Source organism: Stenella coeruleoalba (genome assembly GCF_951394435.1).
Source record: "Stenella coeruleoalba genome assembly, chromosome: 6".
NCBI lineage: Eukaryota > Metazoa > Chordata > Mammalia > Artiodactyla > Delphinidae > Stenella > Stenella coeruleoalba.
Genome location: NC_137151.1, coordinates 105,001,643 through 105,025,805, shown reverse-complemented (window position 1 = coordinate 105,025,805; position 24,163 = coordinate 105,001,643). Strand labels below are relative to the sequence as shown.

General features: G+C 34.9%; 1 protein-coding gene across 1 annotated transcript in view; it reads right to left on the bottom strand.

The window, feature by feature from the left end:
• The window catches only part of SPAG16 (sperm associated antigen 16), an 885,716-nt gene that overhangs the window by 417,625 nt on the left and 443,928 nt on the right, over positions 1-24,163 (bottom strand). Inside the window, exon 12 of the mRNA XM_079924326.1 lies at positions 8,322-8,507. Within this exon, the coding sequence (XP_079780452.1) occupies positions 8,322-8,507 (186 nt within the window). The remainder of the gene's footprint in view (positions 1-8,321; positions 8,508-24,163) is intronic.

The following is a 24,163-nucleotide window of genomic DNA, read 5'->3' as shown; positions in this document are numbered from 1 at the left end:
TGCCTTTTCAAGTATAAGAAGGCAAGCTGGGGGGTTTTACAATACAAGACAGGTATTAATGTACCAATAATGCACGCCCTTGAGTCTTAATACTTCCTACGTTGCTATGCTTTAAAACCATTAATATTGTACAATATGTCCTTCATCTCTAATATATCCAATTTTGCATATGTATCATAAAGGACATGACATATATTATTAACAAAATATATTATAAATACTAACCTCCCTTTTTGTAACTTATTTGGTGCTATCTCATCATTACTAATTTTATAGTAAAGAAATAAATTTCTCACAATTTGGAGTTCACGTTGGTGCACTATCTGACCAAAGAAATTAATAGTATCTACTATTAAAAGAGGATAACTCACCATTAAGAGAATCTTAATATTTTACATTTCCTTTTTCTTAATTTTAACTGTTCCCTTTATTTATAGCATTCTGTTTCTCTCATCTCATCCAGGCTGGGGGTTATATTGCCCAATGAATTATTAAATTAAGAAGGAAGCAATGTTGGTGGGCAGGAAGGAACACTCAGTTCTCTTCAATGGACATCACCTGTTACATGAACAATGAGAAGGCATCCCTCACTCTACAGCATTTCCTGGAATGCCAGTTGATGAATCTGGTTGGAAAAGCTTTTTTATAAAGTTCACATTGGTGTTCCAGTATAAAGAGAATGAGCTTTATGCCTTCCAGGTGTCTCAAAATATAACAGGTGATTTGCTTTCTCCTTCTCTCATAACTCATAATGCCTCAGCAATTCCTAGTGTCTTCATCTTCCAAATCTATCCAAAATACAAGCAATTCTCATTACCGTCACTGTTCCCATTGTGGCTCAAACCTTCACTGTCTTTTGCCTGGATGGTTGCAGTAGCCTCCCAACTGCTCTTCCTGCTTTTACCCTTGTCTCCCCAGCCCTCCTCTGTCACAGTTTAATCTAAAAACAGTAACCAGAGTCATCTTGTTAGAGTATAAAACAGATTATGTGCCTCTTCTGCTCAAAACTCTCCAGTGTTTTCCCATCTCATTGAGAATAAAGGTAAAAGACATTCAAATGGGCTACAAGGCTGTGTGTTGTGTGCCGCATACATGTTTAACTGCCTTATCGCTACTATTCACTTGTCTACTCCAGTCACACTGGCCTTCTTGTTGTTCCTTAGTCATATAAGTCCTGCTACCACCATAGGGGAGCTCACTGCTCAGAAAAGCTTGGAATGTTCTTCTCCTAGATATTGTCTTGGCTTACTGCCTCACCTACTTAAGATTACCCAAATATCAACTTCACAGTGAGAATTTCCCTGACCATCCTGTTTAAAATTGCAATTCCTTCCTATGCCCACCACTCCTTTCCACTTTTCATATTTTATATTTTCTTTACCAAACTTAACACCCCCAAATACTATATATAATAGTTTATTATTATTATTTTTAATTTGCCTTATTTTCTGCCTTGCAATAGAATGTCATCTACATGAGTACAGGAGTTTTTGTCTATTTTGTTCACTGATAGAGCTTAGTGACTAGAGCAATGCACATAACAAAGTATCCAATACATATTTGTTGGGTCTACAAATAATTTTTGAAAAAAACAAATGTATAAGGTTAACCACAAAGCAGGTACTATTTTGTATCCTATCAGCCTGACTGCAGTCAGCAAAACTGATTCTCATCAGTAAGTATAGTCAATGCTACTATGAAATTGAAGTCCTTAGTGTTTTTTCTATTGTTTAAATGAAATCATTATTATTGAATCAGCTTTCCACTAATGGAGGCACTAATTTACTGTACTTGCATTTTAACAGCTACCTTTATAGGCATTAACTTCCATGCAAATCAGTTATTTGACTTACAGATATCGCTAACGGCAAATAGGACTTAATAGGCTCCAAAAGTATTGCAACAGATGTCAAGGATGAGAAGTGAGAAGGGGCAAGGGAAAAAAAAAAAGCAGTTGAATGGCCATCTAATATCAGCACAGAGTTTCTATTATTATGCCATCCAAATAATTTTGATAACATTACAGGGCTTGTAGTAGTTGCCTTATTAATATGTCGTGAGGAAAAAAAAAAACATTACCTGAAAAATATTTACAAGGTGCCTATACTGGACTGGGCAGATCAAAGTACTACAACAAACAGAGTGGGAATATAATTTTTCAAATAAAATAGAAATTTATTTTCTTATTTCTGACTAGTCCAGAGAAAGCTGCAGGTGAACTGGAGGTAGGGATTGGGGGTGGCTTTACATCAAGCAAGCTGATGATCACACTGTCATTTTCAACGATTGGTTTCTAAGGTTACTCTGGCTATGGTCATTAATATCTCATCCCACCACATGGGAGAAAGAATATAGAAATGTGCATATCATTTCAACTTATATTCTATTGCAGAGAACTTAGTGACGTAACCACACTTAACTTAAAGCAAGGCTGAGAAACACCACTTAGATAGAAAGCCAGGTGTCCAATTCACATGGAAGAAGGAGAAAGCGAGTTCTGGTGAACAGCTAGCAGTCTCTGCCAAAGTTTGGCCTTTTGCGCACCAAATATCTGTGCCGTCCTTCTTTTCACATGTACAGTATTCAGTTATACCCCCCACCCCCCACCCCCGCAAAAAGGAGACAACACAAATTCTCACTCATTTACTGCTTGTATCTCGCAGTCCATGATCTCTGTATGATGCACAATCTGCTCCACTGGGTTGAAAGGTGTCTCTTGTGTTCTAGTGACCAACCAAATAAAAGACAAGCTTTCTGCCTTCTCTACTATCACAGATAAAATGTACAATGATGAAGCAGGGCACAATACTGCAATACAAACTCCAGTACAGAAAGTAGGAAAAAATGGGAAATACACAAGAGTCACTAGCCCAAAGAGTGACAGAATCCTGGGCAGGCATTGTGAGAAACTTTGTCATTGTACTGAAGTTTTTTGATTGAATCATGCCTCTCTCACTAAGAGGAGCTCCTTTGCTTATTATTCTTTGTGGTCTCTGGCTTTGTTCCATGGCCAAGGTTTTTCCTTGTCCATTTTCCTCTATGACCACATCTGAAGTGGGAGCTGTTGTCTGTGACTACCTTCCAAACTATATAACACTAGCAGTCCACTTCCTTTGAATGTAAGTTCAGGGTCCTGAGGACTGTTCTACAGTTAGAAGAGTCAGGAGATTATTAAGGATAGGCTCATGGTTTCCTTGCCAATACAGTTCTCTCAAAAACGAGGTAGGTTTTCTGATATATTCGCTTCCAGTGAATGGAATGCAGTGGTAACCACAAATTACTTTTCTAAACATAGTTCTTAAACTTTTATTTTTCTCTCAAACATAATTTTCAAGTCATCTGAAACAATACACCTGGATATAAGGGCAGCAGATTTACTTCCCATTGTTTAGCGTCCAGAAGCTGAATTATACAAAGCACTCTGTTTCCTTCCACCCTTGTTACAAACCACTCAATTCTTGCCTTTGTAATATTGTGTTAAAATCAGTGGGGGCAGCTACACTTGGTAACATTTTGCTTGTTTCAAATCCTTTCCCCTCAAACTACAAGCTAAGTACAGGCACACAGTCTGTGTTCCAAACCTCAGAGATACAGTGTGGTATAGGCACTCATACAAATACCCAACTACCTTGGGGAGAAAAGCATCCACGGGCCAACCAGAATATCTTATCTGATATTATAAACTGCAGATGCATTGCACATTCTGTTTCAAAATTGCTGCATTTTTAAATTACTTGTAATCTCACTGAGGGCAGTAATGGAGTCTTAGAATTTTCTAATGTCTATAACACAGCCCAACACTTGTAATTCATTACATGAATATTTATTGATGATCTTATGCTTTAAAGAAACACAATTTTTATAGTCGACTGAGACATTTACTGATTTTCCTATCTAATTTTCATCACTTTATAGATTTATGTAGAATAAGACAATTAAATTATAATTTGAATGTGGATGGGAACAGGGAAAGCACTTTCTTCATGTGTATGTGTTGATTTTCTCTATTATTTATGCAACCAAATTGCCATGCATCAAGAATTCTCTACTTAGGATACAATGGTGTGTGTGTGCGTGTGTGTGTGTGTGTGTGTGTGCTTTAAGACTGATTTTTAAATGGTTCTGAAGAAACTAGGGGCAGGACAGGAATAAAGACGCAGAGGTAGAGAATGGACTTGAGGACACGGGGAGGGGAAAGGGTAAGCTGGGACGAAGTGAGAGAGTGGCATGGACATACATACACTACCAAATGTAAAATAGATAGGTAGTGGGAAGCAGCCACATAGCATAGGGAGATCAGCACAGTGCTATGTGACTACCTAGAGGAGTGGGATAGGGAGGGTGGGAGGGAGGGAGACGCAAAAGGGAGGAGATATGGGGATATATGTATATGTATAGCTGATTCACTTTGTTATAAAGCAGAAACTAACACATCATTGTAAAGCAATTATACTCCAATAAAGATGTTAAAAAAAGACTGATTTTAAAGCATGTATTTGAAAATTAAGGTAGCAATCAATGATTACAAATTAAAACACATGTAAGTTTCCATTTTTTTATAAATGATTATTCAAAAGACCATTGAAGTACTACTTTTAATTATTCATAGAAACCTCATAGAGTGTCAGTGCATCCAGACTAAGAATGCCCCAGATATTGTCCAGAGATTCTTATTAGCATTTAGTAAACGTGGATCTTGATCTGCATATTTTACATTAATTATGATTTCCAGGTATACAATTTTCTGGTGAGGAGCTAATTTGATGGTCTTAGCAGGTAATATCCAATTCAGGAAGAGTTATAGGGCTAGGGATATGACAACAACCAAAGGATATTCAAGGCTGAGCCAGGGGTTCGAAGGGAAGGGCGGACTCTAAATACAAAAAGAATATATTCTAAATTCTTCCTTCTCTGGTGAACAGCAGAGTCTATCAATATTTTTTTAATTAAAAACTATGTGGCATTGGGCTCCCCTGGTGGCGCAGTGGTTAAGAGTCTGCCTGCCAATGCAGGAGACAGCGGTTCGATCCCTGGTCTGGGAAGATCCCACATGCCACGGAGCCACTGAGCCTGTGTGCCACAACTACTGAGCCTGTGCTCTAGAGCCCACGAGCCACAACTAGTGAGCCCGCGTACCACAACTACTGAAGCCCGTGCGCCTAGAGCCCGTGCTCTGCAACAAGAGAAGCCACTGCAATGAGAAGCCTGCACATTGCAACGAAGAGTAGCCTCCACTCACCACAACTACAGAAAACCTGCACGCAGCAACGAAGACCCAACACAGCCAAAAATAAACAAAATAAATAAAAAATTAAAAAATAATAAAAAATAAATAAATTAAAAAACAAAACTATGTGGCTCCAATATAAGAGTATATGACCCAGCATAGCACAGTTTCCACCACCATCATCTAACCAAGGCAAATAACCTCTCCCCTTAAGTCACTAAGCCAGTCCCAATGACCTACAAAATTTTAAGCAAGACACTAGTTTTAGACATATCTACACAGTATGGATCCATGAGCAATCATAAATTACAGCTCCGTGCTTTGATTATAACTTTGAAAGGTCTATCAATAGCCACCAAAGAAACAATCAATCTCTCCCTATTTGTCAATATTTATCCACTACCTCAGCTTCAAAACTGGTATAATTTCTTTGTCTTTGATGATGACAGTGAGCTCTTGACACTGATGGGAAATTTGAAATGTAAAGGATTTTTGGCATCAATCAGAAGCAATTTTGATCTGTTATATCAATATCTACTGGGTCTCAATTGGAAGACAGTATTTGGATATCAGGGTTATGGAGAAAAGCTTTCAAGTCAAATTGTTTGAAATTATTCTAAGTAGGGCTGAGTCTACTGGGAATCCTTTTTTTTTTTTTTTAACACAGTTTGATTTAAACACTTTGAATGATTAAGACATTTGAAGATATATTTTAGAATGGACCACAGTCTTCTATTAAAATCCTCATCTAAGCCAAAAGTGATAAAAAATTAAAATTAGATAAATGTTAAAAGTTCACTTATGTAAGTCCTAGAGATCTACTGTACAAAACAGTACCTATAGATAACAGAACTGTTAGCATACTTAAAATTTTTCTAATAGGCTAGATCTTATATTAAGTGTTCTTATAAAAATAACAATAATAAAGAGGGCAGGAGGAAACTTTTAGAGGCAATAGATACGCTTATGCATTGACTGTAATGGTTTCATGGGTATATATTTATTTTCAAACTCATCAAGTTGTTTATACTAAATATGCACAGCTTTCTGTATGTCAATCATACTCCAAAATAAAGTAGTTTTAAAAAATTCCAGTAATCTATTATAATAAATATTTATGAAATACGGTTGCATAATATAGAAACATAATAAAATTAAGAATTACATGATTGATTATTCCAGATAACCAAATGGTACGCACATGAGTATTAAAACATATCTTAAATTGTCACTATTTTAGACAGAAATAGGTTTAAAATGTATTATTTAGAGCCATGTTTTCTCATTCAGAATATCACAAACATTAGTGATCTGTATCTTTGTAACTCAAGTGGATTATGCTATTTATCCATTAATGCTCTGTAATTGTCAAGGTCTAGACAGGAGACAGAACTTGCACTTAACATTTTAACAGCAAGAATTTAATATATGGGATTGTTAACTATGCATAAAGTTGTTAGCTAGATGACTATAAAGAGAAAGCAAGAACATTAAGGTATCATGGAGAAAGCCGCCGCAGGAAAGAGCTACCACCCATAGGACTGAGTGAACAAAGGGACTGCAGTGGCATTATTGAAACGTAAAACCTTGGTGGGGGCACTACAGAGCTGAAACTCAGCCACTGAGGAAGGGGCATGTGATTGCTAGTACTGATGTTCCTCATCTTGGAAAAGAGGCCATGCAGAGTTGGGAACACAGAGCTCTGAGAAGGGGGCACCTGTTTGCTGGAACTAATGTCTTTGATGATGGACGGCATGATGCAGCTGTTTCTGCGAGCACTGGAAAAACTGTCAACTGGATTCAGCTGCTGTGATGAGAATAAACTGATGCTGCTGAGGTGAAGTGCTGCTAGGGGATATCCACTGGAACCGCAAGTCCAGAAGCAGCCCACAGGAAGGGAACAGGAAGAAGCAGGCCCCTCTACCTCCCCTAGCCTTGTGGTCTCCTGCAGGCACCCACTATTACTAAAGCCTAATAGAGAGTCAGACAGCAAAGCAAAAATGTGGTTTGCAAAGTTCCAGCTCCAGCATCACAAAAAAGATACAGGAGGGCGAGTTTGGTACTGAGAGAAAATAGCATAATGACTGGCACATGGCCTTAAGAGATAAACTACAGATAGAACAGAGTACACCCTTTCAAAGAACCCTCCCAGGAAACCTGTTGACTTTTCTGTAAGCACCTTACATGCTCTCTCTTCTAAATATGTTATCCATGATTCAAGGAAGAGTGGGGAAAGTTTGTTAAAGGTACCTGTTTTACCCATGACCCCCAAAACAATAGTGTCCACCTTTAATGCAAGTTCATCTTTCTCTTACAAAATAAATTACAATGGCTCAGTGATAATTGTTCACAGAAATTTTGAGGAGTCACTATCACTTATATTTGGAATCTGGGCATGGATTAAAATATTAAAGTGATCAGAAATCTGACTGATGATCTTTAATCCCTTAGTTAGCTGAAGCAATCAGGGTATTGGATACCAGCTCTTTTTATCTTATTTGTATACCTAACAGGATGGAATAATCATCCAAAAATACAAAATACAGGTATTTTGATAGCAAAAATATAATAAATTTGTCTCTCTGGAATTAAGATAAAAGCATATGGTATTATATAGGACTTTGCTTACCATAAATTGGATTAATTCTTACAATTTGTGAATTGCCAAGAAGCATTTAATTTGAGAAATGTTATAATATATCAAAATTTAGTGAAAAGCAAACAATTATTTCTGTCATCTTCATGCCTACTGAATTGTTGGTTTGACAATCCAGAGAGACAGCAGACCCATGGAGGGGAGAACGAAAAATCTAACTCTTTAAAATAAGTCTTTGTCTCTATCTTGCTTAAAACAGCTTCCCAATGAAGCAATTCTAGTCTGATTATATAGGCTTGATCTTGAACCTACATTTAGAAAGAACTCATTACATCAACAGAGATTAATGGAATTAGAAATGGATTTTACAGAGATTATTTAAGTAACTCTATAGTTTTATAATTAACAGGGTTTTTCTTTTAATTTCCCACTGAGGGAAAATTTATCCATGTATATTTATCAACATAGGGTGCTAATATTGTTCAAAGTACTTCTTACCTATTAACATCCCAGATTTTGCTAGTTGTATCCAATGAGGAGGAAGCCACAAAATCACCACAGGAGTGCCACGTGCAGGACCATACTGCATGGGTGTGTCCTTCGAAGGTCAAAATGCAATTGCCTTTAGACAGGTCCCATAATTTAACTGTAGTGTCACCACTTGAAGTAGCCAACTTGTTGCCACTATTTGCAAGAACATAAAAAAGTAATCAGTTAAAAAAATCAACTTGCAGTTAATTTATTATGAATGGTTGTATTCTGTGAATAACTTGTGTGTGTGTCTGAGTTATTTTTACTTTTAAGGACATATCTTTATGCCTGAATCTTATTATCTTATTTGAGTCTGCACAATTTGATACTTCCTTATATTGTTTAGTAATTCAAATTGATTAGAGAACTGCTGTTGCACAGTTTCTGTAATAATTCTATAGTTTTCCAGATTAATCCACTAAACAGCACTTTTTTAACACATACATTAGTTTCAGGGCTATGTTAGGCTCTATGGATGATAATTCAAATTGATTAGAGTAATTCAAATTGATTAGGGAACTGCTGTTGCACAGTTTCTGTATTAATTCTATAGTCTTCCAGATTAATCCACTAAACAGCACTTTTTTAACACATACATTAGTTTCAGGGCTATGTTAGGCTCTGTGGATGATATAACCTCAGAATGATGAAAATTTAGACGTGGGCTAAGACAATTTCAAACACGTAATACAACATAAAACAGTAGGCCAGCATTGTTTATGTTTGTATTAATTAAATGCTGCAGGAGTGCAGCTTGCATTTTGAAGAAATATGTGAATCAGAAATGAGAGGGCTTTGGAGCTACATCTTGAGAGATGAAAGATTTTGAAGAGCTGGGTGGTTAAGAATGAGTCATTGGATTTTCCATTTGAGTCATTAGTAGATGTTAAAAAAGCACTGACTGTCAAGTGGTGGACCCAAAAACAAGTTTAAGAAATGAGTGGGTGTCCATGACATGAAAAGAAACATCTAGGTTTTTTTTTGTAAAATATCAACTGCAAGAAAATTTCAATGCCTTCATCTTCTCCACATCCTTCAGCATTGTTTGCTCCTTCTATGTGTTCTCTTAGTAACTTTTCTCTCACTGAATATAATGAACTGCTTATCTGCCTCCTTCCTTGTGTTTTTGATGGGGAACTGTTTCCTCTCTCTGTTTCTACAGCATCAAGCATTATGATTAACCAACTGAAGTGCTCATTAAATGCTTTCAGAATGAATAAATATATGAATGAATGAATGAAGTGATGCTATAAATGAAGAAGAAAAGTTGCCCAAAATTTCTAAGACCGTAATGGCACTTGCATCAAGACAAGCATTTTGCTTGCTTGCTTTTACTTGCTTACTTTTATGCTGAGAGAATTAAACTTTTATGAGCAGCAACCACTGGAGAGGAAGGCTCAAAGATTCTGCCAGAAAAGCAGATTATAGAGTGAAGACATTTGCATTAAAGTGATAAAAGGATATTTATTTCTTTTTCAAATTAGCAGATTTTAAAAATTACTAAAAAAAAGTACTATATAAGGGTAGTCGTTTACTAATAGGTAGATATTAAAAACTGTCCTTTGCTTTGCAACTGTTGTTTATCTGTACATGTTTGCCATTAAAATTTTTACTTTTTAATATTAAAACTGCACAATACATTTGTCTAAAGATACCGCATTATAACATCACATTGAGGGTTATAGCTTCAAAATATGAATCTGGGTAGGGGCCTGGGGGGACACAGACATTCAGTCCATGACAGTATATAAGTTAAAAATAGGGATGGTAGAAAAAAAGAATACATTTTCCTGGTCAAAATCTCAGAGGAGAATGATATAAAATGGGATACAGGCAACACTCAAAGAATTACAAGTTGACAATTTACAGAAACTGGAAGTTTAAGATGTAGAACCACAGATTCTGGAAGAAAAATGTATACCAAGTGGAATAAACAGTGTAAACAAAAAGAAATCTTCACTTAGATAAATTTTAGTCAACTGCAGAGCACCATAGGCAACAATATAAATAATTAGAAGAATAAGAAGAGAAAAAAAGAGAAGGAAACGTTATTTATTTACATAGCGCTGAACACATGCTAGAAACTCTACTAAGCACATTATATACATTTGATCCTCACAAGCATCGAATAGTTTGGGCAGCTTTATTATCTCCAAAACACTTGAACAGTATCACAAAGCTAGTAAGGGGCAGATCTGGAATTTCTTCAAAGAGCCAAGAGAAAAATCAGGTTACTTTAGAATTATCAAAAGTTCCTCTCAAGACAGGCAAATAAAAATATCCTCAGCTAAACAAAGCAGTTCTCCCCTATGGGAACTACTAAGAATGTATTTCAAGGGGGGAAAAAAACAGATCCTAGAAGGAAGATCTGAAATGAAGGAAGGGTGAGCAAAGAATCTGGTAAACATGTCAGTATATCCAAACACTTATATAACATCAATAGTGCTTGAAGAAATTTAAACAAGAAAACAACAGTAATATTGACAATAACATTCCTGTGGAAGACACTACATTGATTAATTTTAAACTTTATGAAGTCAAGTCTGCATGGTAAAACGTTAAGGTTAACCACTAAAAGAACAGGAATAGAGTACATAACTTCTAGACCAGTACAAAAAACGAGAAATAGGTTTTTGTTTTAATATCCAAAATAAAGCAAGAAAGGAGAAATACAGCACTAGAATAAGTGGTAGGAATAGAAAACAAACAAGAAAAGACAGTAGAAAAAAAGTGAAACATAATAATACCAGTAAATACAAACGACCTAAACAGGAAGTTAAAAGACAAAGATTTTTCAGTTTGGCTAAAAATGAACAAGTTCAGCTACATGATGTTTACATGAGGCACACTAAACTCCTTAGGACATAAAAAGGTCAAAAGTTAAAAAAAAAAAAAGATACCTAGCCTAAAAGGAATGGAAAAAAAAAGATGAAGTAGCTCTATTAATATCAGACAAAAAAGACCTTAGGGCAAAAATGTGTTATTAGGGATAAAAAAAAAATGTGTTATTAGGGATAAAAATAGTCCCTATGTAACTAAATAAAATGATAAAATGTTTCACTCCTAGGAAGATTCTTAAACTAAATTATATAAAAATACTGAATGCATCTTAACTGATAAAAGTGACAATGTTAGCACCATAGAAACAAAAATGACCAATCTACTGTCAAAGTGAAAGGTTTATGCACCTCTCTCAATTTATTTTCTAATTCAAAATTCAAAAAGATATGGAATCTTTAAGGAATAAAAATTACAACCTTAATGGCTGTATATAAAAGCCTTTGCCAAATAACTAGTGACTATACATTCTTCTCAAGTATATATGGAACATTTATAAAAACAGACAATATAGAAACCCATAAAGCAATCTTAACAAATTGAACATATTTGTTGTCATAGAGGTTATATTTTTCTCATCACAATTCAATTGTTATAAATGAATAACAAAATCATATATTTTTAAAACCTGTATATATGTGAATTTTAAAACAGTTTTAAATAACTTACATATCAAAGAAGAAATAACAGTAGATATTTAAAAATAATTAGAACTAAATGAAAACACAACATATTAAAACTATGAAGGTGAAATAAAAATAGAATTTTAAAGGCAACTTAATTTCTTGACCTCCTAATAATGAAAATAATACAGCCTCAAAATTGTTCTGCTAAACATGAGACTTTAAGTTTAGAAAAAATATGCTATCAACTATGAAAATGGAAGATCAATAAAGACCAAAGTGGTTCTTTAAAAAAACTAAAATAAGTGTATCCCTGCTAAGGCTGAAAAAAAAGAAAAGAAAAACATCCCTCAATATGACAATCTATTAAGCCATACACTAAAGAGATTTTACAAAGGTATAAAGTAGTGTCATTCTTTTCATTTTTCTTGAAAATTATTTTTCATAAAAAATGTTATATAAGCATGAGTTTTTTGCAGCTTATGAACAGCCTACAAATAAATCATATCAAATTTGGTTGGGTCAAGCCCATTTATACTTTACAAACAGTAAGCAAGAATTATCATCTGTTTTTATAAATACTTTATATTTTCTGTAATTGTTTTATTCCTTATTTTTCCATATTCTTTGTGCAAATTATTGACTTTTTCAGACTTTAGCACATAACTGCAGAAATATTAGAGTTTGCTACTGTCAAAAATGACTTCAGTTTTGAGAACTAAATATATTATAACTTCCAGATTGATGCTAATTACCTGTTTTTACAGAAATGTGCTAATGTGTTTCATTAGAAAGGGGTGGAACAGAAAGAAATTAATGCCTCTTGTGTCACAAAGTAGGAAGTGGAGAGAGTAGAAACAAGAAGATGTGGTTGGCTTCTCGCTCTGGCTCTGCTAGATGACCTACGTGACCTTTGACAGGCCATTTCACATTTACATTTAACACTTGTGAAATTCATTGTCTTTATTTGAAAATATGGATGATATGTTCTGCTCAGTATAATTTAAAGTGTTGTTTTGAAGATCAAATCAAAGAACTTTTATAACAGCACATTTTTAATTCCAGGTATCATTCAAACTTGCGATTATTTTTTTAAAAAAGATTCTCTTGGATCTCTAGTTCAGTTTTTATGTGAAATTGTTTACTCACGTTTCCATAAATAGTGGAATGAGATCCAATTACTACCATTATATTGCAGTCTCATCTACCTGTGTCTATCTACTCAATAGTACTATATGAATTTGTAAAAGGACTAACAGTCACAGTGTTCTCAATTACCACAGAATACACATGTATTATTTTATGTAGCAGAATAACATACAACCAAAATCTAATTAAACTATTTTCTTCTTCTGTGTTTGTATAGGTAAAAGATCTAATTTTGGTTTCACTGAGCTCATAAAATGATGACATTAGGAAAGCTCACATTTAGAATTTAGATTACTTGAAAAACATTGTCACATTTGAGATACATTTTTACTGTCCCGTTTGTGAGAGTCCCCCAAACTTTAAGCTAAAAGTTAAAAGGGCTTAATGCTTTCATACAAGTTACTTTAAACCCTTACTTAGTCTTCGATACAGAGCTGCTTGGCTGCATTAGGGCTGGGTGTTGAGGGCACTGTGAAAGAGGAAAGTAAGATTTAAGTACAGGTCCACACAGAGGATGGTCTTGGTTGGTTTTCTGAAGTAAAGGGTGCCCATGTCCAAATGTTCTTGCCTTCACTTCCAAGTGATACACCCTTTTTTGTGTAGGAATCTGGAATCAACCAAGAATCACAAACAAAGCAAATACAGAAGACAGCATTATATGCAGATATTACAGACTCCAGCAGAATCAGAGAGGCAGGATTGAGCATTCAGGAAAGAATAGGCTTTCCCTGGCTGGATGCAAAACTACTGTCCTTTCTTGGGAGGGTAGATTGCTTGGAGCTCCAGGTTCACCTCTGTCAATTGAGAAACTTCAATGGGATTCTTAGCTCAACCATCGTTTACACAGGAAAGGCAAGATGCTGGCAAGTAGACTCCCCTGCAACTGTCATACAGCGTTTATAAGATATACTATTTATTAGGTAAATGCACGAATGATATACATAATAAGGAAGGAGAGAGTTCAACTGGAAATATATCTGTGTTAATAGAAGCATAGCCTATATCATTTAGGGCTGTATGAACAAGTTTACATATAGCAAGTTTACATATAGCAAGTTTACATATAGCAAGACATCTTGGTACAGAGGAAAAAATATAGAATTATGAAACTACTAACATGTTACTAGTTATTTTTATTCTGTTTTATCCTTTGTATTTATGTTATCGTTTTAGGTTGTAAAGCAGAAGAATAGAAATTGGTAGGTTAGTTTATGAAACTTTATGTGGAGATTATGAATAATGGTGTCATCTTGGAAATAAGAGAGATGCCCCCAGAATGCCTTCAAACTTTCAAGTATCAATTTAAATTTGGTGAATTATATATTTTATTATGTAGTTTTCTTATTGCATCCAACATGCTTCTCTGAGTATTCTCCAGTCGTCATTCATATAGGTGTATGTATGTGACATATTTGTGAAAAACATAACCTTGGGTAATTAAATGATGTTCTCATTCTTTTTTAAATTAAGTTTCTATGCATACCTTAGGTCTTTGTCTAGAAAAAATTATTTTCAGGGTATTAAATCTAAATTTTTTCAACTACCTCAAGACCTCTACATTTGATATTTTCCTTTTTTTTTTTTTCCTTTCTTTTGGCCCAATGTTCTAGGTAGAACAGAATACAAAGTGCAGGGTACAGGCCCTGAGAAGGGCATGACTTGTTCAAGAAGCTGAAAGGTCAGTGTGGGGAGAGGTGGGGGAGGCGGGAGGTGGGTAGTGGAATGGATGGGAGGGGGTAGTGAAGATGTAGAAATGAAGACTTGAGAAGTAGGAGGAGCCAGGCCACTCAGGGCCTATTGGCAACAGTGAGGTAGGTATTTGGAATTTAGCCTAAGTGCTAAGAGATTTCAAGACACAGGAGACTCATTCATCCATTTCACAGTTGGTCACATGTTCCAGACACTGTACCAGACAACTCAGTCCATCGTCCCTCCATGCTTTTCAAACACACCAACAATGCTCCCCTCTGCACACACTTCCTCTGAAGCTAGGATGCCATCCCCTTGGATATTCCCATGGGTTGGTCCATGAATTCAGTTAAAAACCTTTTCTTTAATTTCACCTTATCATGGAGGACATCTCTGACAATTCCACTGAAAATACTGTATCATCTCAGTTTTTTGCTTCTCCCTTTTCCCCTTCACTGTTTATTTCTCTATAGCACTTATCACAATCTATTAAGCTATATATCACTTATTTCATTTATTGTCTCTCTCTGCCAATAGAATGTAACATGTATGAGGGCAGGAACTATTTTCTACTCGCTACCATATCCCCAATGCCTAGCTTTGTGCTTAGCATACAGGGACTCTCAATAAATTGCTGCTGAACCAATGACTCAATGAATGAAACACAATCACAAATATGACAATGTCGCTGAATCCCTGTTTTTAATGGATAATTCTTGAGGTTTATAGATACAAAGAACAATGTAGGCAAATGGATCCTAATGCCCCATTTTACCATGGGATATCTTATTTGGGTATTTATTTTCTCAAAGAAGCTTTATTTCATGGCATAATAAATATTTCCTTCTGAATTTTGCCTGAGTTATTATACATAAAATTTCAGACCATGTTGAAAACATTATCATACAGCCTCAGGAAAATAGCATTTCCCCCATCTACCTCATACCTTCTTTGGAAAGATGCAGGACATAAATAAATTCAGTGAATAAGTAATTAGCTCACTTTTATTTGCAGAAATGATATATTTTCTATTTCTAGTGAGAAGTCAGAGTCTTTGAGCCTTTGGATCATCACAACAGGGATTTAATAAAGAGTCATGGTAGTGTAACAAATTCTAAGCATTAGGTCTGAATTACACCAGTAGCCTCCTAACTGCTTCTGGCCTTGTCCCTCTACAATCTTTTTTTTCAGTACAGAAGCCTAAAGGATCCTGTTCATGCTGCTCCTCTGCTCAAACCCTCCAATGGCTCCTCATTGCCCAGAGTAAAGCCAAAATCCTAACTACAAAATAAGGCCCTACACAATCCACCCATCACATGCCTAGTTACCACTAATTCCTTCTCATAACACTCTCCTCCTCCCTCGCTACTCTAGCTACACAAAGACTTTGAACCCACTGTTTTTCCTTCTGGGAATGTTCTTTCTCAGAAAACCAATGACTAGGTTCCTTCCCTATCTTCAGGACTTTGCAGAAAGACACATCAAAGAGGCCTATCTAAAATGCAATCTCACCTCTGATACTAGGCTTCTTTCCTATTTTGTTTTGTCTTGTTTTCAGTAGCACTTACTATTAACTTACTGTGTATTTTACTGATTTCTCTTGTCTACTATTTGTTCTCTTTAAGCCCTCAAAGTTTCGTGTGCCTCTGCTTTACCTAGTTCTGTGCTGTTTAATATATTCACAGATAATCAATGCTTTTAAGTTGGATTCCACATCCTGTCTGAATCTAGTTCTTACAGAAACATATTACAGTTGGCCCTCTGTATTTGTGGGTGCCACATCCACAGATTCAAACAACTGTGGATCCAAAATATTTGAAAAAAAACACTCCAGAAAGTTCCAAAAAGCAAAACTTGAATTTGCTGCATGTTGGCAACTATTTACATAGCATTTACATTGTATTAGGTATTATAAGTAATCTAGATATGATTTAAAGAATATAGGAAGATGATCATAGGTTATATGTAAATACTGTGCTATTTTATATTAGGTACTTGAGTATCTGCAGATTTTGGTATCTGTGGAGGTCCTGTAACCAATCCCCCAGTGGATACAGAGGGACAATTATATTTACTAATAGCCTCAATCCTACCATCTTGCAATGGTGGGATTAAAATAAAAAATTTTATTTAAAGTACCATCTCTCTGAGCCTAGAATGTGAAGACCCAGCTACTGCCCCTCTTCTCACAAAGTTCCAGGAGATGCCTCATTTTCATTCAGACAAGGAACCAGGCCTCTTTCTCATATCACCAGAGTCAAGACCGCTCTATTTACAAATATTTTGTCTATTTCTGGCCCAGTGTTCACATGGTCCATAGGACAGAGAAGCAACTCTTTATCAAATATTTTTTTTCCTTTGGCCACGTATAGCAGTCCTTCTCTATATTTGAATGTGGCCTTGCACATCACGGAGTCTGCTTACATATGAGGAAATTTCTACAACCCAAATTCTCTAGTACTTGGGTCTCTTTCAACCAGTTCTATGCTATAATTAGATTATTGTCTTTTTTTTAAGTTCGTTAATTTATTCAGTTGCTTCTGAGGATCCTCTATTTACGAAGGATATGAAGGATATAAAGTACACATATTTCTCAAATTCTTTACATTGTTTCTTTGGATTAAGTTACAAGAGTTAGAAGTTTGTATATTCAGAGATCACTTTCTCCTCTTCCCCTTCACCACCATAGAATTGCTTTTACTGAGTTGACTGTGGTTTTGTTCTACTGCACGAGAGTAAGGATAGTTAAAAGGCACAGCACTATGAAAATCTGTATTATTGAAAGGTTATTGTTGAGGCTATTGTTCAATAGATTATATATTACACTAGAGTATCATATACTCTTAACATGGACCCAGTGTTGAAATGTCATTCAGGCCTTAATAGCAGGAGCCATTGCATTGCTGCTGAACAGCTTGAGGAGATTTCTCTTATTGACAATGAAAATTCCATGGCGGACTAGGTCTAATTTGTGTTGACTGTTAGAATACTTAGGCCCCAAAAGTTGAAGCCCTCCTTTAGCAATTAAAGAAAATAACATTATATTATGGCTTTTATTAAGGAATGAATGTCCATATAGCCAACCTTTAATAGAAAGTATTTAAGGTAGAGTACATGCATTTTATGTATTAACTTGACTCCTGGCTTCATGTTATTTTACCTATTCTAAATTATCCTTCACCCTAATTATCTCTCAAAAACATTATCTTCTTATAGTTGCAATTTTTCTACATTCCTTTTGAAAATGCATGATATGAAATATAATGCAAAAATCTCAAAATGTACTATGCACTGGGGATCTAAAGATAATTGAAATAAACTTTGCCTTCAAGGACCTCATGGTCTAACAGCTTACACAAATATATAACCAAGTAATTATAATATTTTCATAAATAATTTAATATATAATATACAGGATACAGTGAGAGAGGACAGAGAAGGGTGTAATCAGTTTTCTACTTGGGAGATGGTCATGAAGTCTTTAAAAAGGCAAACATTTGAACAGTATCTATATGTATAAGCAGGTGTCCACAAGGTGAAAATAGTAAAGAAAAAAGGATGAGTGTTCAGCATGTGTAAACTGTGGGATATTCAGAGATTGTTAAGTATTTTGCTTTCAGGAAGAGAAGAGTAATGGAAAATATTGTCTAAATAGATAAAAAATGGTCATATAACAAAAGATCCTTCCTACAGCCTTAAAGAGTTTTCATCTGTAGGCTATGAGGAGAAATGAAAGGGTTTTAAGAGGAGTTGGAAAAGCAGTCAGATAACAATTTTAAGATGATAACTCTGGGAACATGACAAGAATCAGATTGCTGGGGGAAGAGCAGAAAAGATGTTAGAGAATTGATAGTGATTTCCCATAGCGGCTGGCACTTGATTACAGAACTTAATTATTTTGAGATGTATGCTTTGTATAATTATAGTCATTCCCAGATTCTGGTAAATGATTCTCAAGATAAAGTCTCAGTCTAACACTTGCGTTGTCCACTTAGCTAAACGATTGTTCCAAGTCTAAACTGTAATAATGAGGATATGCCATTTTTCCAGTGGAAAGCCCTCTGTGATGATGCTGCTTTGTTACCTTACCTTCTTTTAACCTCTGATCTGAGTCAGTAAAAATCCTGAAATGCACAATTTTTCAATGGACTCTTTCCTGACTTTCAGGAATACATGGTAACCAAAATATGCAGGTGTGATCCTGAGTTCAAGTCTTTGGAGGATTGATCTGGCAAAAATATTCAAGGTCAACAGAGGCAGGACAACATATTTCATCACCTGAAGCAAAAGACTAAATATAGAATGAAATACTTTCTTAGCAGCCTCTGCTTTGGCACCAAGAGTTGTTGCACAAAGCTGCAATAAGATAAGAATGTAGTAAAGAGGATTGCTTTACACAGACATGTGAAATTTCTAACTGAAACTGGGATAATATTTTTGAAATAATTATTCTCCACATCCAGTTTGGAAAGTACAATTAGAAAACGATTTTCCTCGCATTTCTGGGAAGGAACATTCAACCTTGGAATAAGGTTTTCTCATGATCCACATCTGCCAAAGCCACACTGGCTGAAATGCTTACAATGAATACAAATGATCAGGATGTTTCTATGGTTCTAGAAGAAGCAGTGCCTTTGTTTCTGGTACAAAATAAGATGTTTTCCATAATTGGCAGTATTATAGGGACAATTAAGATATAGTCAAAACTAGCTTGATGAAAGTGAATTCATGTATCATGGAATTCTAGAATCTCCAGGCTGGAAGACTCCTTAAATCTATCTAATCCACTCACACATCTCTCATTTTAATTATTTCTATTAATTTTATATTATTTTATTGCCCAGCCTCTATTTAAAACTTCTGGTAACAGGAAACTCAGTTTATTTGGTCTTGAGCAGCTCTGTTAAAAAGTCTTCTTCCCCCACCTCATTAAAGTTAGTAATAATCCTTGGCATCATTCAGAATTCAAATAATTCTACTTTTACTCAATAACTTTCAGAGTAGAGGAGGAAATCTATCATGCCCTAGGATGACATGCTACTCACCTTCTTTATCACCCAAATATTCTTCTCCACGCCACTTCCACTTTAGAAGGACACAGAAGCTGTACATCTACTCTACCTTGACTCAAATTGGTCTATTTCTATTGAATAAGGCATGTATTTCCATTATTCTATTCCAATCTTGCATCCTATCTCTTTAAATCTTGGTAATAAATTTAAGATCATATGTATTTCCACAAAATTAAAATATGTGGTTCACTTTGCTTATTTCCCATTCTCTGAGGCATTAGATACTCTTATTCTTTTATTACTTCTCATGTTTCACATACAAATTGCTATTTTCCTTTCCGTGACAGATTTTTTTTTTTTTTTTTAATGACCAGGCTTATATTCAGGTTGAAGTTCTCTTGACAATATCAGTTTGTTTCAGGATAAACAAACCCGTTTCTAATATTCTGAGCTATACTGCATTTCTACCTGGGAACCCAATTGAGCATTTCGGTTTATAAAACCACTTTTCAGAAATCCAAACTCCATTAACTTAAATCATGTACAAAGCAGGCTGTTCACCAATAAGATGTCCCTCCATCCCTGCAAGTGTGATAAGGGACAGAAGTAATAGTAACAACACATATACCCCCAAGTTCTCTAATTTCCAAAGATCTCATAATCCCCAAAATGTTTTGCTGATCTTTCTGGGAGTGTCATCTGTTCCACCATAAAATCAGTGGTGTGGATAGGGGAACATAAATATGATCTCAGGAAATTTTCCATCACATTTCTCATAAACACTGGAAAAACAGCACAAATTTCACCTGAATTTGCCAAGCCTTCACAGATCGGATATTCTTCACCAGGGCTGTACCATTTACCAAGGAATTAACAACAAGCAGGATAGATATTAGTTTATTTTCTCTGTGAAGCCTGCACCTCAAATTTTATAAGTTAAAAAAATCCTTTAGGTGTATTAAATTTCATACTCAATAGCTCTTGATTATTCTGGAAATAGGTTAAACTAGAATATTAGCAGAAGTTAGACTCTTATGTTCTAATCATATCTTTGCCAATTAAAAGCCTGGTTGCTTATGAAACAGACAGTCTTTCTGGAGACTAGTATTCTCATCTGTAAAAGAAAGAAATAATACCTTTCTACTGTGACTCCCTAGTATGGATTGAACTAAGGATGTTTGCCAAAATATAACCCACAGAGCAGTTGTGGGCATTAAGAAGTAAACTTTGTGTATCTCTGTATAATACTCTTTAAGGAGTTGTCATTTGCATGGGGCACACTGATTTAAAGAAATAATAATAATAAAAAAAAGTAACTCAGGGGCAGGAAAGGCATTGTTTTTTAAAAGGATGATTGCTCTTCTTGCTATCTTCCAGGAAGTCAGCTTTTTCTTGCAGATAAGATGAGGTTTTGTTCACAGAATAAATGTGAACTCCCACTGTGCCATCACTCCATGTAAGGACTAAATTACTGGCTATGGAACAGTTAGCTACAGCAGAAGCTGGAATTAGAAATTAGATGTTCATCATCCATCATATATGGATAAGCATAGTGTGCAATGAGCTCTGACTGGCAGTGACCCACTAGAGCTAAGCACAAGCTTTAGCCTGAGACTAACAACAGACAGCATGGCTCTTGGAGGGTGAAATCTCTAGAAAATAAAATAGTATCGATATAATGCTGAAAGCTTAAGGAAACGTATGTGGATGTAGAAACAAAAAAAAGGAAAAATATTTTTAAAGATATTCAAAAACAAAACAAAGTCTTAGATATAAAATAATTGGTTGGAGAAAGTGATGAGGAAGTTTGGCAAACTACTGCAAGATCCAAAGTAAAGACTGTGGAAACAGAGTGGGCAGAAGAAGCAGCACCAGAGTCAAATGGTACATGATTATTATTATTATTATTGTGCAGTTACTGTGGGGATACTGGTATTCAAATTTGGCTGTAAAGCATAGCCAAACCTGCTTCATTGTTAATAATATACTATTCATTACCCCAAATTACACAGAGCTGTATTATTTTTAATTACTTTATTTTCTTTAAATAACAACTAAGGAATTCTAAACATGTTTCATCTAAAGTAGAAGAATATATGCAGCCACTATGGAAAATAGTATGGAGGTTCCTCAAAAAACTAAAAATAGAGTTGTCATATGGTCCAGCAATCCCACTCCTGGGCATGTATCCAGACAAAACTATAATTCAAAAAGATACATGCATCCCTCTGTTCATAGCAGCACTATTCATAATAGCCAAGACATTGAAACAACCTAAATGTCCATCCACAGATGAATGGATAAAGAAGATGTGTTACATATATACAAAGGAGTATTACTCAGCTATAAAAAAGAATGAAATAATGCCATTTGTAGCAACATGGACGGACCTAGAGATTATCATACTAAGTGAAGTAAGTCAGAAAGAGAAAGACAAATACCATATGATATCACTTACATGTGGAATCTAAAATGTGACACAAATGAACTTATCTATGAAACAGACTCACAAACATAGAGAACAGACTGTGGTTGCCAAGGTGGGTTGGGGGCATGGTGAGAGATGGATTGGGAGTTTGGGATTGCAAACTATTATATATAGAGTGGATAAACAACAAGGTCCTACTGTAGAGCATAGGAGACTATATTCAATATCCTGTGATAAACTATAAGGGAAAAGAATATGAAAAAGAAGATACATATATCTGAATCACTTTGCTGTACAGCAGAAATTAACACATTGTAAATCAACTATACTTGAATAAAATAAATTAAAAAAAATAACTAGAAGAATATGAATTTTAGTTACTCCTACAGATCAACTGGACTCGTGTCAATTTAGGTCAGATCATCCCAGAATGACTCTACCTATAGATCTGTATACCTGGATGATACGCTTGGTGTCCCCAAACATCACAATGACAAAAGTACTTGGAATACTGTAAACTATTACTGAAATATTACACTACTCTCTGGCTAATAAGAGAATTGACACATTTGGGGACATATACATACAATGACAAGCTTATTTTAGTCCCTATTCAAAGTTCCCATAGATTTAAAATTTTTATTTATATTGGCACTATTTGAAAGTTTTACTGATGGCCCATTAATATCACAAAGAGTCAAAGTAAAATTGTTTTATGCTTTTTAATTTATATTTTTGTATACGTAAAATTATATTTACAAAAATAAAAATTAAACTAGAAAGAAAAATAGCAATCTAAAAGTTAATGATAGTATGTCAAAATTCATAAATACTCTTAAGAAAACATGATTTAAAAATATACTGGTCACTCCCCAAAAAATGAAATACTAAGGTATCAATCTAACAAAATGTGTATAAGATCTATACAAGGAAAACTACAAAGTTCTGATGAATGAAATCAAAGAACTAAACGAATGGATAAATATTCCATGTTTAGAGAAAGGATGACTGAATATTGTCACGATGTCAGTTCTTCCCAACTTATCTATAGATTCAATGCAATCACAATCAATATCCCAGGAAATGACTTTGTGGATATGGACAAGCTGATTCTAAAGTATATGGAGAGGCAAATGTCCCAGAAGAGCCAACACAATATTGAAGGAGAAGAACATAGTTGAAAGACTGACACTACTTGACTTCAAGACTTAACACTAAAGCTATAGTAATCAAGGAAGTGTGATATTTGTGAAAGAATAGACAAATAAATCAATGGAACAGAAGAAAAAGCCCAGAAATAGGCCCCCATAAATACAGTTAACTTCTCTTTGACAAAGGAGAAAGGACAATACAATGGAACAAAGATAGTCTCTTCAACAAATAGTGTTCGAACAACTGGACATCTACATACGAAAAAATGAATCTAGACACAGATCTTACATCCTTCACAAAAGTTAGCTCAAAATGGACTATAGACCTAAATATAAAATGTAAAACTATAAAAACTCCTATAAGGTAACATAGGAGGAAATATAGATGACCTTGGTCATAGTGATGCCTTTTTACAATACCAAAGAAATGATCCATGAGAGAAATAATAGGTAAGCTATATGTTTTTTAAATTAAAAACTTCTGCCTTGTGAAAGACAATGTCAAGAGAATCAACAGAGTAGGAAAAATATTTGCAAAAGACACATTTGTTAAAGGACTGCTACTGAAAATATACAAAGAAACCTTCAAACTCAACAGTAAGAAATATTTTTTATATCTATGTATATACTTTCTCTTTTATGTCAGTGACACCAATTATACTTATGTTGTGACATTTGTTTATGTCCTCCACATCTGTTATTTCTTCCGCAACTTTTAAAATTGTTTTCCTATTTTCTCTGCAGTTAGTGATTGTTGCAAGCTTTCTTGGGATATAATTCATTTTTATATTATCACTCCCTTGAAAGGTTAAAATTTATTTTTAGCTGTGTATGTTTTCTTATAAGTTATTTTGCTTTGTTATGGTGAGAGTGAATTCCCCTTTACTCCCTTGCCTATTTATTTGAGATCTGTTTGTCT